This window comes from Artemia franciscana, chromosome 2 (genome assembly GCF_032884065.1).
Source record: "Artemia franciscana chromosome 2, ASM3288406v1, whole genome shotgun sequence".
NCBI lineage: Eukaryota > Metazoa > Arthropoda > Branchiopoda > Anostraca > Artemiidae > Artemia > Artemia franciscana.
This window is the reverse complement of record NC_088864.1, coordinates 65,786,054-65,801,811: the sequence shown is the minus strand read 5'-3', so window position 1 is coordinate 65,801,811 and position 15,758 is coordinate 65,786,054. Positions and strand designations below refer to the sequence as shown.

Below are 15,758 nucleotides of genomic sequence, written 5' to 3'. Positions count from 1 at the left end.
TTATGCTTACTCATTGTCTTTAGGGTCGCTTCTTGTATTCTAATCTTTGTTTGCAGGCTTACCTTCTTATTATTCCAAAATCTGTTATGCCGAAAGAAACGCCCTTTGCTTTGAGACAATTGCTCTGGAAGATATTAAAAAGGTCTTTCTAAGTCTGTTGAAGCGTCCGCGTTTCAGAGTTGTGCTTACTCATTGTCTTTAGGGTCGCTTCTGGTATTCTAGGCTTTGTTTGCGGGCTTTTCTTCTTATTATTCCAAAATATGTTACACCGAAAGAAACGCCCTTTGCTTTGGCTATTCTTCTTTTTACATCATCAATGTACCCCCCCCCACCATCTTTACTTATAATGCTATTCGGTTAAGTGAGGTTATCTATTTTATAAATTCCCTCGTTATTTAGCATCATCTCTCCGTCCTTATGTATTTCTAGTCTTGGCGACTTTTCTTCTAACATCAATATTCAACCCTACTCTTAAGCCCTGAACTCTTGAGACTTCCTAAAATTCATTCATTTTTCTAACATTTTTATCTACCATATTAAAAAAAGCACTTGCATAACCTACGTCTTGGAGAATTTTGCCTTTACATTTGCTAACAAGTTCTCCAGTAACGTTTGTCATGCTTATTAGGACTAAGTCCATCAAAAATAATCATATAAAAGGACATTGGACCCCCTACTCCTGCCTCGTCAATCCTCTCGATCTCTGTAATAGCTTTCAAATTTTGTTGTAATGATTTGATTGTTAACAAGTTTGGTACACACAGCCAGCAGAGTTCAGTCCCCTCCTTCCAACCAATTTCGAACGTTCGGCCGAAATATTTTAGAAGCTCGGAACACCTTTTCTGAGAAAATACAAAATTATGTATTTGTTTGCCCATAAGGGCTTAAAATGTTACGATAGTCTTATGATGGTTATTTATTATAGTTTTTTTAAACAGTTTTCCGTAAATAATACTCATTTTTCATCTATATCTAACCTACTAATTTTTTTTTTTTTTTAGGTTGCCTTCATTAAAGCCACGACCCCAGAAGAAACCATACAGCATTCAGTCTTTCGGTAGTTTGGCTTTTCCTTGCCGTTATAGTATTTTATTTCAAGCGACATTTGATTTTCGTTTAAGAAAAAAGAAAAAACGTCAATTAAGAAGTTTTTCGAATTTTAGCGTTGGTTTGTGTAACTAAGGAACGACCATTTTAAGTGTTTAATTTTTATTCATTTCTCTTTCAATCTGTTTCTCGTTTTGCTCTCTTTCTCTTTTTGATTGTATTTATTTGTTTGTTGGTTCTATTATAGTTGGACAATTTTATGTTATTGGAGTTTCTAGATCAGAATTTTAACCTAAATAGAAGAATAGGATTCCTGTACGCCTTTTGGGTTTTAGATCAAGTAAGGATAAAAATAGGCATTTGGTTCAGAACAGAAATGTTAGCTCAAAATCAAAAGTTTTTGGTATGTGTTTATTTAGTTTATGAAAATTAGTTTCTTATTTAAGCTAAAAATAAGTAGTTTAACGTTTTCATATAATTAATTTATATGCTTTTTAAACTTTAAATCTTGCAGCTTGGATTTGGTTATTTTTCATCCAGCAAAGAACCAAGACCGTCATCGAAAATTTGAATTCATTTGGGTAATTACAACTACTTCTGAAGTAGCGGAAGGTTTGTAGGGGGGGGGCTGGAAACGCTCATAGGAATATTAGAGAAAACACTTTTAGGTCGGTGGAAGACGGAAGGAGTTTATACAAGAAGTTTCTGATTAATAGATCTTATGAGAATAAGAGGACAATAAGGGAAGCAGAGAAGCCCTTAAAGTGGAAATTAAGAAAATATGAAATAGAGGCAATGGATAAACTTGCAAAGGACTTCGGAAACGCAGCCAGACGGCGTAATGGTAAGATATTTTATTGTTAACAAATTGAAAAGGTGTAGTCAGTCTGGACTTGTCCCAGTTATAGAGAAGTAAGGGACCTTTATTAGTGAAGTGTTAAAGGGAGATGAGCAGAACAAACTAAGAATGTCTTAAACCCTAAAAACCTTCTGAGAAATGCTATAGAAAACGACTGGAAAAATTTTCGACACTTTTTTTTGAGGAGGAGTTAGAGACTGCACTAAGAGGATTAAAGAATAATAAGGCCTCAGGTATTGATAGTATGGTAAATGAGTTTTTGAAATGGGATGATTGAAAAATTCGAGATAAATTACTGAAGATTATAATACGATTTATGAAAAAGGGGGAAATACTTATAATTTTAAGAAAACTTCGGTTAAGCCCTATATGAAAAAGATGACAAGAATGAGCGAGGTACTTACAGAGGTACTAGCTTGGTTTCAGTAGGCACATTTCTTTACGTAGTGACATTTTATTCAGCCGATAAATGGCTTTAGTGAAGGCCCTTTCCTTGTATGGTGTACCAGATAAGTATATTACAGTGATAAATGCTATCTACTGGGCAATATTGGAGTGCTTAAGGTAGCACGTGAGGTTAGTAGTTGGTTCGGTTTGGAGACGCGAGTTAAGCAGGGTTTTCCTATCTCCGCGTTTGTGGATTATTTTGATTGACTTTTTTCTAAGAAACGTGGCAAAGGCAATTCGAGAAAATCGTATGAAGCGGAAGGTAAATCCCTCCAAGGCTTAGATTATGTACTTGCGATTGTGACTACTGTGACTAATGGTGACTACGGCTCTTGGCAACTATGACTAGTTGCGACTGCGAATACATAAGCCTGCGGAATACTTGCGATTAAGACTATTTATGAATGCAATAACTTATGACTGCATTTGCGAACACGAATGCAACTCGACTGCTACTACAACTACTTGCGACTTTGACTACTTGCAACTGCGATTACTTGCAATTACAACTGCGGTAACTAATGACTGCAACTGCTACTGCCTGTGACTGTGACCACTGCTACTAGCATTGCTACGGCGATTGCGACTGTGACTGTAAATACTCCTGCAACTCCTAATATTACAGTTAAAACTATATAACTAAATCAAAAGAGTTTAACTGAATCCTGTTTGTCAAAATGGAAAGTGCATCCAGTTTGTCAATTGGACTTATCTGCAATAAATCACGAATGGCAAAGGTTATTATAGTATAAATTTCATTGAATATTGAGGGAAGTGTCGCAAAAAAACAAAAACACCATCTAAGTGGTCAAAAGGGCGTATCGGAGCATATCTCTATTGATCTCAGGAACGGCAATGGTTATTAAGTAGAAACTCTCCTGAAATGCTAAGGGGGATGTTAAGGAAAATATAAACACAATATATATATATATATATATATATATATATATATATATATATATATATATATATATATATATATATGTATATATATGTATATGTATATATATGTATATGTATATATATGTAATATGTCGTCATTTTTGTTATGACGGTGACGTCATTAAATATATTTAAGACATGCGTTCACGTAGAAATCTATTAATGTTTAACTGTAAAGTGACTGATGAACTTACAATGGCAACAGCCGAGGAAGATGCTCAAAGAGTCTATGCCAAAAAACTTGCTGCTGATAGGGAAAGTAAGAAAAGAAAGCGTGCCGAGGAATCAAAAGAACAGCAAGGAAACAGGCTTGAGGCTGATAGAGAAAGTAAGAAAAGAAAGCGTGCCAAGGAATCAAAAGAACAGCAAGGAAACAGGCTTGAGGCTGATAGAGAAAGAAAGAACAGAAAGCGTGCCGAGGAACTACCAGAGCAACGCGAAACCAGACTTGCTGCTAAAAGACAAAGTGAAAAAAGAAGGCGCGCCGAGGAACTACCAGAGCAACATGAAACCAGACTTGCTGCTAAAAGAGAAACTGAAAAAAAGAAGGCATGCCGAGGAACTACCAGAGCAACATGAAACCAGACTTGCTGCTAAAAGAGAAAGGGAAAAAAAGAAGGTGTGCCGTGGAATCACAAGAACAGCAAGAAATCAGGCTTGTTGCTGATAGAGAAAGTAGAAAAGAAAGCGTGCCGAGGAATCAGAGCAACCTGAAAGCTATCGCCTGGCAATCAGGTACAGCCCAGTCGATGATTATAGCTTGAGTAGATGTGTTCAAATTGGGACTATGTCTAAAATTTGTCCTTATTGCAAGGCCTTGAAATTCAATGGTGAAACAATGGGAATGTGTTGCGCCTCAGGAAAAGCTAAACTTCCTCTATTGGCTGCACCACCAGAGCCATTGAAGACTTTCCTTACTGGAACTACGTCAGAATCTAAGCGTTGTTTGTCACAAATAAGAAAATATAACTCATGTTTCCAAATGACGTCGTTTGGAGCCCAAATCGAAAATCCAGATCAATTTATGTCTACTTTCAAAGTAAAAGGGCAAATTTATCAAGAGCAGGGTCCCTTCTACCATTTTCAGGCGAGAATCATAAATTTTTACAATTGTACTTCATCAGTGATAGAAATTCTGAATTGAATGCACGTTGCAAAATTTCTCCCAACGTTTCCCAATTGCAACATCTTCTCCATGAAAATAATAATTTAGTGCGTCTGTTCAAAACAGCCATCGATTTGATGCCTACTGATACGCATAAAATTGTTATTTCCGCTGACAAAACGCCTCCTGGCCAACATGTGCGTAGATACAATGCTCCAACTATCGACGAAGTGGCAATCGTTATGGTCGGTGATCAGTTTTTACCTCGAGATATTATTCTTCATAAGCGAAACCCTCAGTTGTTAAGAATTGCTGAAACCCATCGATGCTACGATGCCCTACAATATCCTATCATTTTTGGGGATGGAGCCGACGGCTATCGCTTTAATATTAAATTGATGAATCCAGGCACTAACAAAGAAATGAATAAGAAATGCAGTGCAATGCATTATTATTCCTATAGACTGATGATTCGGCAGGATGAATAAAATTATATTTTAAAATGCCGTCAATTGTTTCACCAATTCGTCGTTGATATGTATGCTAAAATGGAATCAGAACGTTTGCTATATATCCGCCTGAATCAGACCAAGCTCCGCTCTGAACAATACATTCATTTGTGAGATGCAGTTATAAATGACGGTAATACCACAAACGTTGGAAGATTAACAATTTTACCTTCGTCATATGCTGGCAGTCCCCGTCATATGCATGAATATGCTCAAGATGCTATTGCGTATGTTCGTCTCTATGGTCGTCCAGATTTATTTATTACATTTACATGTAATCAATCTTGGGACGAGATACTGCAGCTTTTACTTCAAGGACAATCGACGGTTCATAGACATGACATTACGGCCCGTGTCTTCCGGCAAAAGTTGAAACCACTGATAAACTACATAGTAAATTTTGAAGTGTTTGGGTCAGTGCGATGCTGGATGTACTCAGTGGAATGGCAAAAACGAGGTTTGCCACTCGCACATATACTAATCTGGCTACATAAAAAAATTACTTCGAACGAAATTGATGATGTGATTTCCGCTGAAATACCTGATGAAAATGTCGATAAGGGGTTACATGATATTATTGTAAAAAATATGATACATGGACCTTGCGGTGCACTGATCGAAAATTCACCATGCATGGCCAAAGGAAGGTGCACAAAGCAATATCCTCGACTTTTAGTATCCAACACAATTACTGGCAATGATGGTTACCCACAATATAGAAGAAGATCTACTAAAGATGGCAGTAAAACAGCAATAATAAAGAAGCGTAACGGTACCACCATCGAAGTAGATATCCAGTGGATTGTTCCATATTCCCCATTATTATCAAAAACATTTAATGCACACATAACCGTTGAATACTGTAACTCCGTAAAGGCAATCAAATACATATGTAAATACGTCAACAAAGGCAGTGACATGGCAGTTTTTGGCTTGCAGCCCGAAATCAAAGATATCGACGAAATCGTACAATATCAGGCTGGAAGATACATAAGCAGTAATGAAGCTGTTTGGTGAATTCACATGAACGTAGTCCAGCTGTTGTTCACTTAGCGGTACATTTACAGAATGGTCAACGTGTTTATTTCTCGGAAACCAACGTGCAACAAAGAGCCCTGAATCCACCGGATACAAAGTTAACCGGTTTCTTTTCGCTTTGCAAAAATGATTCTTTTGCAAAAAAACTGCTGTATACTGAAGTGCCTTCGTATTACACGTGGAATACTAAAAATAAAGTATTTGAACGTCGAAAACAGAGTAAGTCAGTCGACGGCCAACCTACCATCTTCAAAGATATCACGATATGAAGACTCTACACCGTTCACCCCAATCAACATGAATGCTTCTTTCTATGCCTGCTTTTGGTGAATGTACCCGGTCCGACATCCTTTGAGTATTTGAGAACTGTAAACGGTACTATACATGACACTTACCGTAGTACATGCCAAGCTCTGAATTTATTGGGGAATGACCAACACTGGGATAACTGCATCAATGACGCGTGCGAAACGTCAACTCCAAGTCAAATTCGTGCATTGTTTGGCATCATTTTAACAACTTGCTCTCCATCAGCTAAAGTCTGAAATAAGTCCGAATAAGTAAAAAATGTCCGAAGATATACTCCATCAAAAACAGTTAGAGACGTCAGATATGACTTTTGATTTTACATCAGAAATTTATAACTACACTTTAGTTATTATAGAAGATTTGTGCGTACGTATGGCAAACAAACCTCTTCAGGATTTGGGAATGCCTTCACCTAACCGTATCGCTGCTGTTTCGACATGTGTAGAATTGGATCGTGAACAAAGTTACAGTACGAGTGATCTATTGTCGTATGTACAAAATAACATTTCCAAGTTAACGTCGGAACAAAAAGACATTTATGATACGATAATACATTGTGTCGATAACAACGTTGGAGAAATTTTCTTTTTGGATGCGCCAGGAGGTACTGGTAAAACGTTTGTGATAAAACTAATTCTGGCATCAATTCGATCAAAAAATGATATAGCGTTGGCAATTGCGTCGTCCGGAATAGCCGTAACATTGCTGCCTGGTGGAAGAACTGCTCATTCCGCTTTGAAATTGCCTTTGAATTTGCATTCTACAAATACTCCCACTTGTAATATTTCCAAATCATCTGGGATGGGTAAAGTATTGCAGCTATGCAAACTTACTATTTGGGATGAGTGCACAATGCCACATAAAAAATCGCTCGAGGCTCTGGATCAATGCTTGAAAGATTTGCGAGGGAAGTCGAAACCCTTTGGCAGCACATTAATATTGCTTGCGGGAGATTTCAGGCAAACATTACCTATAATACCTAGATCAACTCCTGCAGACGAAATGAATGCTTGCCTGAAAAATTCTAATTTATGGGCACACGTAAAAATATTAAAATTAACTACAAATATGCGTGTCCGATTGCAAAACGATGACTCTGGTCAAACATTTTCAGATCAATTGCTGGCAATTGGAAACGGAAAGCTCCCAGTAGACTCAATTTCAGGACGTATACAACTACCTGCTGATTTCTGTAATTTAGTGACGTCCAAAAATGAATTGACTGAAAAAGTATTTCCGAATATTCTAAACAATTATAAAAATAATAAATGGCTAAGTGAAAGAGCGATTCTTGCACCCAAAAATATAGACGTCCACGAAATCAACAATATTGTTTTGACCAAGATTCGAGACCAGGCAGTCCTTTACAAGTCAGTCGACACAGTTTTGGAACCAAATGAAGCGGTTAATTATCCATCTGAATTTTTAAATTCCGTGAATCTTTCAGGGTTTCCACCACACGTGCTACAACTAAAAATAGGCGTACCAATAATACTTTTAAGAAATATCAACCCACCAAAGCTTTGCAATGGCACGCGACTTGCCGTAAAAAAAAACAATGGAAAACCTAATAGAGGCCACAATCTTGACAGGGCATTTTGAGGGTGAGGCTGTTCTTATTCCTCGCATTCCCATGATTCCAACGGATCTGCCTTTTCAATTTAAAAGATTGCAATTCCCAATTCGATTAGCATTTGCAATCACCATTAACAAAGCTCAAGGTCAATCATTAAAAAAATGTGGTATAGATCTTAATACTGATTGTTTTTCCCATGGACAATTGTACGTTGCATGTTCGAGGGTCGGTAAACCTGACAATCTATTAATATGCAGCGACAATTGGACAGCGAAGAATGTTGTATATTTGCAAGTTTTACGCAGTTAATTTGTATTTTATCCATCTATCTATCTATCTATATAAAAACGAGTTGTGTGTATGCATGTTTGTTTGTTTGTAAAAAGAGCGTTTGCATATGACGTCATTATTAGTACATAAGGCTTTGTATATGCACAGACAATGGGAAAGCCAAGAATGTTGTATATTCGCAAGTTTTACGTAGATTGAAACACATATATAAATCTATCTATATTCACAGGTATATATATATATAAATATGTTGTCTGTGTGTCGAGTGATGTCATGTTTGTGTGTCGACTGACATCATGTTTGTCGACTGATGAAATTACAGACCGGGACATCGGGACACAAATGACGACCGGGACATCTATATATATAAAAATCAGTTGTCTGTGTGTCTGCCGAGTGATGTCATGTTTGTGTAAATAATGACGAAGACCACACTGCCTTTCCATAATACAACAACAAGAAGAGAGAATAATGAGGACTTGTTCACCCCATGTTCACCCTGTTCTTTTTGCTGATGACAGTAACTTTTTCATTGCTGCAGTGGACCTGCCATCTGCCACTTCTATGGCTCAAGGTCTTCTTGATAAAGTAAAGGATTGGTGCTGGTCAAATGGTATGGCTCTTAACAGCCGAAAGAGTGCCATTGTCAACTTCAGGACCCCTTACCGTATGCGAGACGTACAGGAGCCAATCACCCTGACTTTTGGGAATGATATTATACCACAAGCTACTGTGGTGAAATTTCTTGGTGTGTATCTTGACTGTTTTCTTTCTTTCAAACCGCATATAACTCACACCCGTTCCTTAATCCTCCGCCAGTCTTCAATGTTTCACTGGATTAACTCATTTCTTCCTCCTGATATTATGGTTTCTCTTTATTATGCTTTTATTTATCCTTACCTTTCTTATTGCTGCTCTGTCTGGAGTAATACTAATAAATCTCTTCTCTGCTCACTTCAAAGAGCCCAAAATAGGGCAGTGAAGGCTACTTTTCTTCTCCCTCGGCTTTACCCTTACTCTGATCTTTATAATGATTGCATAAAAAAAACTAGTTTTTTTAACTGAAAGTAAGGAGCGACATTAAAACTTAAAACGAACAGAAATTACTCCGTATATGAAATGGGTTGTCCCCTCCGCAATCCCTCGCTCTTTACGCTGAAGCTTTTAATTGTATTAAAAAGCAGAATTGTGGCAAAGAGTCAAACTTTAGCGTAAAGAGCGAGGGATTGCGGAGGGGACAACCCATTTCATATACGGAGTAATTTCTGTTCGTTTTAAGTTTTAATGTCGCTCCTTACTTTCAGTTAAAAAAACTAGTTTTTTTTATGTAATTTCTGAACGTTTTTGAATTAATGCATGTTTGATTTTGGCTCTCCACACATAAATTATTAAAATGAAATTTGCATATTAATTCCTTTTTTGGCTAAATGGCTTTCTCTTAGTTTTGATCAGACGATTTTGAGAAATAAGGGATGGGAAAGGAGGCCTAGTTGCCATGCAATTTTTCGGTTACATAAAAAGGCAACTATAAATTTTTATTTTTAACGAATTTTTCTATTAGTAAAAAATATACGTAACTTAAGAATTATCTTACGTAACAAACTTTTATATTCTTTAATTTTTATTATGTATATGAGAGGGTTTTTACCCTCGTTAATACCTCGTTCTTTACACTAAATCGCAAGTTTTGTCCCAATTCTTTAAGAATGACCCCTGAATCAGAAAGGCCGTAGAATGAATAGTTGAAATTACTAAAAATACTATAGCATAAAGAGCGAGGTATTTATCTCCTCCTAAATACCTCGCTCTTTATGCTAAAGTATTTTTAGAACCCCTCACATGCGTAATAATCTCTGTTCGTTTTAAGTTTCATTGCTACTCTTTACTTTCAATTGAAAACAAAAATTTCCATGTTTATTTTTTCATTGTTTTTTTATAGTAATTTTAGAAAATCCTGCGCCCTTTTCATTGAATTTCTGTTCCCCCATGACACATTTCTCCATGGAAAGATCCTCCCACATAGCCCCCTCCCCTCAACCCCACCCCCAAAACCAAAAAAAAATCCCCTGAAACCGACTGTACACTTCCTAATAACCATTATTATATGTAAACACTGGCCGAAGTTTGTAAGTTGCAGCCCCACCCCCAGGGACTTTGGGGGAGTAAGTCATTCCCAAAGACATAGTTATTATGGTTTTTGACTATGCGGAACAAAATGGCTATCTCAAAATTTTGATCTGTTGACTTTGGAGAAAAAATGAGCGTGGGAGGGGGCCTAGGTGCCCTCCAATTTTTTTGGTCACTTAAAAAGGGCACTAGAACTTTTCATTTCCGTTAGAATGAGCCCTCTTGCGACATTCTAGGACCACTTGGTCGATACGATGACCCCTGGGAAAAAAAAAACAAACAAACAAATAAACACGCACCCGTGATTTGTCTTCTGGCAAAAAATTCAAAATTCCACATTTTTGTAGATAGGAGCTTGAAACTTCTACAGTAGGGTTCTCTGATACGCTGAATCTGATTGTGTCATTTTCGTTAAGATCCTACGACTTTTAGGGGGCGTTTCCCCCTATTTTCCTAAATAAGGCAAATTTTCTCAGGCTCGTAACTTTTGATGGGTAAGACTAAACTTGATGAAACTTATATATTTAAAATCAGCATTAAAATGTGATTCTTTTGATGTAGCTATTGATATCAAAATTCAATTTTTTAGAGTTTTGGTTACTATTGAGCCGGATCGCTCCTTACTACAGTTCGTTACCACGAACTGTTTGATACTGGAATAGCTCCGCTGGATCATATTATAGGTAAAAGTACTCTTTATTTTGCGCATTCTGCTTTTCTAGGTACTCTCCCACCGCCCCTACAGCAGTTTTTCTCACGGACAGGCTCAGGTAGGTACTTTTCTTCTTTACGTAATTCTTCTCGACGATTTATTTTACCAAAACGATCTTCTACAGCAGCCCAGAGGTCTCCAGTATATCAATCAATTCTATTATGGAACTCCATCCCTTCGGATGTCCCTCTTTTTCTTTCTGCAAAGGCATTATTTCGTCGGGTCTTTCCAATTCAATAATTTTTCTCTCTTTATTAATCCTTTCCTAATTTGTATGTCTCTTCTCTTCTTTTAAAATCATTTTCAGCTATATGTTAAATCTCCTTCTAAATCTTTTATCTGTTAAATATCCTATCTATTCAATGTCCTTGTCTTGTTCCAGTGTTTTTTTTTTTTTTTTTTTTTTTTTTTTTTTTTTTGTATATATTTTATAATAGTGTTTTATTCTTGTTCTCTGTGGTCCATTACAAGCAAAGCTTCTTGGGCTTAGTAACCACTTTACTTTTGTAATAGTTTTTTTTTTCCTTTTAGTATCAATAAATTGATTGATTGATTGATTGATTGATTTTTTCCCAAGACAGTGAACCAACGAAACCTATTTGAATATTTGAGTCTTGGCTGAACTTTTCGTTAAGAAGTAATGATGCCAAGGCTATTTAAAAAAAAATGGATTTTTAACTGAGAACTTTTATTGCAAGTGTTTTATTGTTTTTTATTTTTTCTATGCTGAAGACGGCCCTTAGATATAGGGCCGAAATATTCAAATAGGTTTTGTTGGTTCACTGTCTTCGGAAAAAAGTCCTCATTATTCTCTCTTTTGTTGTTGTGTCATGTTTGTGTGTCGACTGACGTCATGTTTGTCGACTGACGAAATTACAGACCGGGACATCGGGACACAAATGACGACCGGGACATAGGGAATATAAATGACGACCGGGACACTCAAAGAGAAAGCGACCGGGACACAAGGAATGTTTGATTAGCAATCACCATCAACAAAGCACCGGGACACAAATGACGGCCGGGACACAGGGAATATAAATGACGACCAGGACACCCAAAGAGGAATTACAGACCGGGACACCGGAACACAAATGACGACTGGGACATATCTATATATATAAAAATAAGTTGTTTGTCTGTGGGTCTGTCGAGTGACGTCATGTCATCATGTCATCATGAAGTTAGTTGTCGTCATGTTTGTTATAACAATGACGTCAGTAAAAGTATTTAAGAAAATCGTTTAAAGACAAATTTTTAATTGTAAGAAGATCGTGGACAGAAAAATGTTTAATTGTAAAATGACTGAAGAACCTACAATGGCAACAGCCGAGGAAGCTGTTCAAAGAGTCTATGCCAAAAAACTTTCGGATGATAGAGAAAGTAAGAAAAGAAAGCGTGCCGAGGAATCACAAGAACAGCAAGAAAACAGGCTTGCGGCTAAAGAACGCAAAACCGCCCAGTTAGATGAAAATCCACCTGGACAGCGAGAGTCAAAACATATCAAAACTGAAAATGATAGCGATGATGATTGGGTTTGGGATTTTGACTTGGATAAGGTCATCAATGACTACCAGATTTTAGTTAAAAAAAACAATGGTTCGGCGATATGCATTTCATAGTGACGCTCAAAAATAAAGAAGAAAAAGAAAACTGAAAAAATAAAAAAGGTAAAAAACTAAAAAAAAACTAAAAAGAAAAAGCACTCAAAGATAAATTACAGACCGGGACACAAATGACGACCGGAACAGAGGGAATATAAATGACGACCGGGACACTCAAAGAGAAATTACAGACTGGGATACCGGGACACAAATGACGACCGGGACACAGGGAATATAAATGACGACCAGGACACAGGTATTTAAGAATACCGTTCAAAGACAAATTTTTAATTGTAAGAAGATCGTTGAAAGAGAAATTTCTAATTGTAAAATGACTGAAGAACCTACAATGGCAACACCCGAGGAAGCTGGTCAAAACAAATGTATTCAAGCCGAAGTAGCTGAGCTGGTAAAGCGTTATGTTTCAGGTTCTAGGTCCGAGAGGCTCCAGGTTTGAACCTTGGCTTTAGCATTAATACAAAAGAAGAAAAAACTAAAAAAGGTAAAAACTACAAAAAAAAACTAAGAAGAAAATACTGGAAAAACTAAAAAAGCTAAAAAACTAAAAAAAAGAAAAAAAGGTAAAAAACTAAAAAAAAACAAAAAAAGGTAAAAAACTAAAAAGAAAAAAAACTAAAAAAAACTAAAAAAAGGTAAAAGCTACAAAAAAACTAAAAAGAAAAAAAAACTAAAACTAATAAAAAAAACTAAAAAAAACTAAAAACTGGAAAAGAAAAAAAACTAAAAAAGGAAAAAAAACTGAAAAATAAAGGAGGAAAAGAAAACTAAAAGCCGGGACACAGGGAATATAAATGACTACCGGGACACTCAAAGAGAAATTACAGACTGGGACACTGGGACACAAATAACGACCGGGAGATATAAATGACGACCGGGACACTCAAAGATAAATTACAGACCGGGACACCGGGACACAAATGACGACCGGGACACAGGGAATATAAATGACGAACGGGACGCTCAAAGAGAAATTATAGACTGGGACACTGGGACACAAATGACGATCGGGATACTGGGAATATAAATGACGACTGGGACACAGGGAATGTTCGATTAGCAATCACCATCAACAAAGCTCAAGGGCAATCATTAAAATAATGAGGTATAGATCTGAATACGGATTGTTTTTCCCATGGACAATTTTATATTGCATGTTCAAGAGTCGGTAAACCTGACAATCTATTTATATGCACAGACAATGAGACATCGAAGAATGTTGTATATTCGCAAGTTTTACGTAGTTAAAAACATATATATCTATAACGAAAAGAGAAATCTTTTCTCTTTTATCTATATTCACAGGTGGGACACAGGGACACAACTACAATGGCACGTAACTAATATGGCGCGTAACAACTTAAGCGCGCGGGGGGGGCTTGGGGGCACGAAGCGCCCCCACCAACTAGGTGTTTGGGTGGCACGAAGCGCCACCCCATTAGCTAGTATATATATATATATATATATATATATATATATATATATATATATATATATATATATATATATATATATATATAAACGGCATATCGTCATAGACACAATATATTTCAAGGTTGTCAACACGCCATTTTCGAAACAAACTACTAGTTTGGAGGAAATTAATGTCAAATCTGTCCCCTCTTTTCTTCTTCTTGTTATTAAAGTGGGTATTGAGCCCCGGTTATGCCTGGCAAGGTTCTCTCCACCCAGGTAATCCAGGAGGTCATGTCCCCTCTCATTTGTATTTGAGCCATTTTTGCTGGTGGGGTCCTGTCATCGTGAGGTATATAAAGCACACTAAATACCACACGTTCAAATCCTACTATATTTCTAATCACTGTAGCTTCAACATCCCTAGAACAGTAAGTAGATTGTCTATGTTTTTGGAGTTGTAAGTGCAAGCACTAGGAGCAATGCTTACCTTGTTATGTGTATGGATTTTGGTGTCCTTGAAACACCCTTTCACTTGATTGGCAATGATCCAGGGCTCCAGCCCCCAATGTAGATGTTTGGCTTCTTACCAACAGTCACACAATTTTGCCTGAAGCAGCCTAACAACGATGCAAATTGGTTTGCCAACAATTTAGTCTCTTTGTCTTACTTGCTGATATTGCGAAAAACACTAAAGTTGTGAAGAAGGTGCCGACTTGTCACCTATTGTGGGTGACGAGTGGTATATTCTATTGTGTTGGTTGTTCTCAGCGTTTTCTTAAACAGCTGTTTGATAAGCATGTGTCCCCTTATAAGAATTGGAAGTCGGAACAAGCGGTTCTCAGTTTGTTTAACCTGGTGCATGTTAGTAGCTAAGTGATTACATCTCATATCTTTCTTGACATCTTCCATGACCTGGTTGTTCTTATTTTCCCTCGCTCAAGAGACCAATTATAGGGCCTCATAAGTTTATTTCTATTTTCCGGTGGACTACAACAGGGTTCTTCCTCACAGAAAATGTTCGTAGGAGGTTCATCATCTGGCGCCAGGGCCTGGTATTCCAGTTTTGTGCCATTCATCACCTCGGTTTACCCATGCAGCCGTATTTTCGTCCCAATCTCGGACCCTGACTTAGTCTCCTCCAAACATGTGGGAGAATATGCCCAGACTGAAATTAATGCCACTTAGGATTTTGTCATCGAGTGCATCATTATTTGCTGTTCATCGTCAGGTTTCAAACTTATGCAGCGACTGATCACCACCCTAAATGGGATAAGTTTGGCAACCTCCACGAAGCTTGTTTTTTCCTAGGCCGCCAGAATACGCTTTTTTCTTACTATTTTAATCTCCTATTTTCTTTCGAGCCATATTTCCAGAACCATAAATGATGGTATCAACACTAAGGATAATGCTCCTCAATCCTAGTCCTTTTGACAATTGGCACTCCCTTAGATATGATATTTTGTGTGTGTGTGTGTGTGTTACAGGGCTTGCCCATCCCTTATTTTTCGTTTCTAAAGGAGCCTTCTTCAGTGGTATCCAGGTCCTCAGTAAGGCTTTACCCTCTCCTCAGGATTAGAATACTCACGTCATCGGCAGTCGACAGCACTCGGTTCTCTGATACTTGCGATAGAGCGACCTTCTATCCCTTCGGATTACTCTCTTTTTTGAATGCCTACTGTTTCTGTTTTCATCGGACTCCTTCTCAAAGGGCTGAATCTGAGAGGCTTCCTCTTCACCGAGTGTTAACTCAGACGAATC

The 15,758-nt window shown here is 37.3% G+C and overlaps 1 protein-coding gene across 1 annotated transcript in view; it reads left to right on the top strand.

The window, feature by feature from the left end:
• LOC136043967 (sodium/hydrogen exchanger 7-like) overlaps positions 1-1,305 on the top strand; it is a gene marked incomplete in the record, with an annotated part of 164,858 nt that extends 163,553 nt beyond the window's left edge. The window contains 1 exon segment of the mRNA XM_065729049.1: positions 1,002-1,305. Coding sequence (XP_065585121.1) covers positions 1,002-1,061 — 60 coding nt within the window.
• Positions 1,306-15,758: the final 14,453 nt, after the last annotated feature.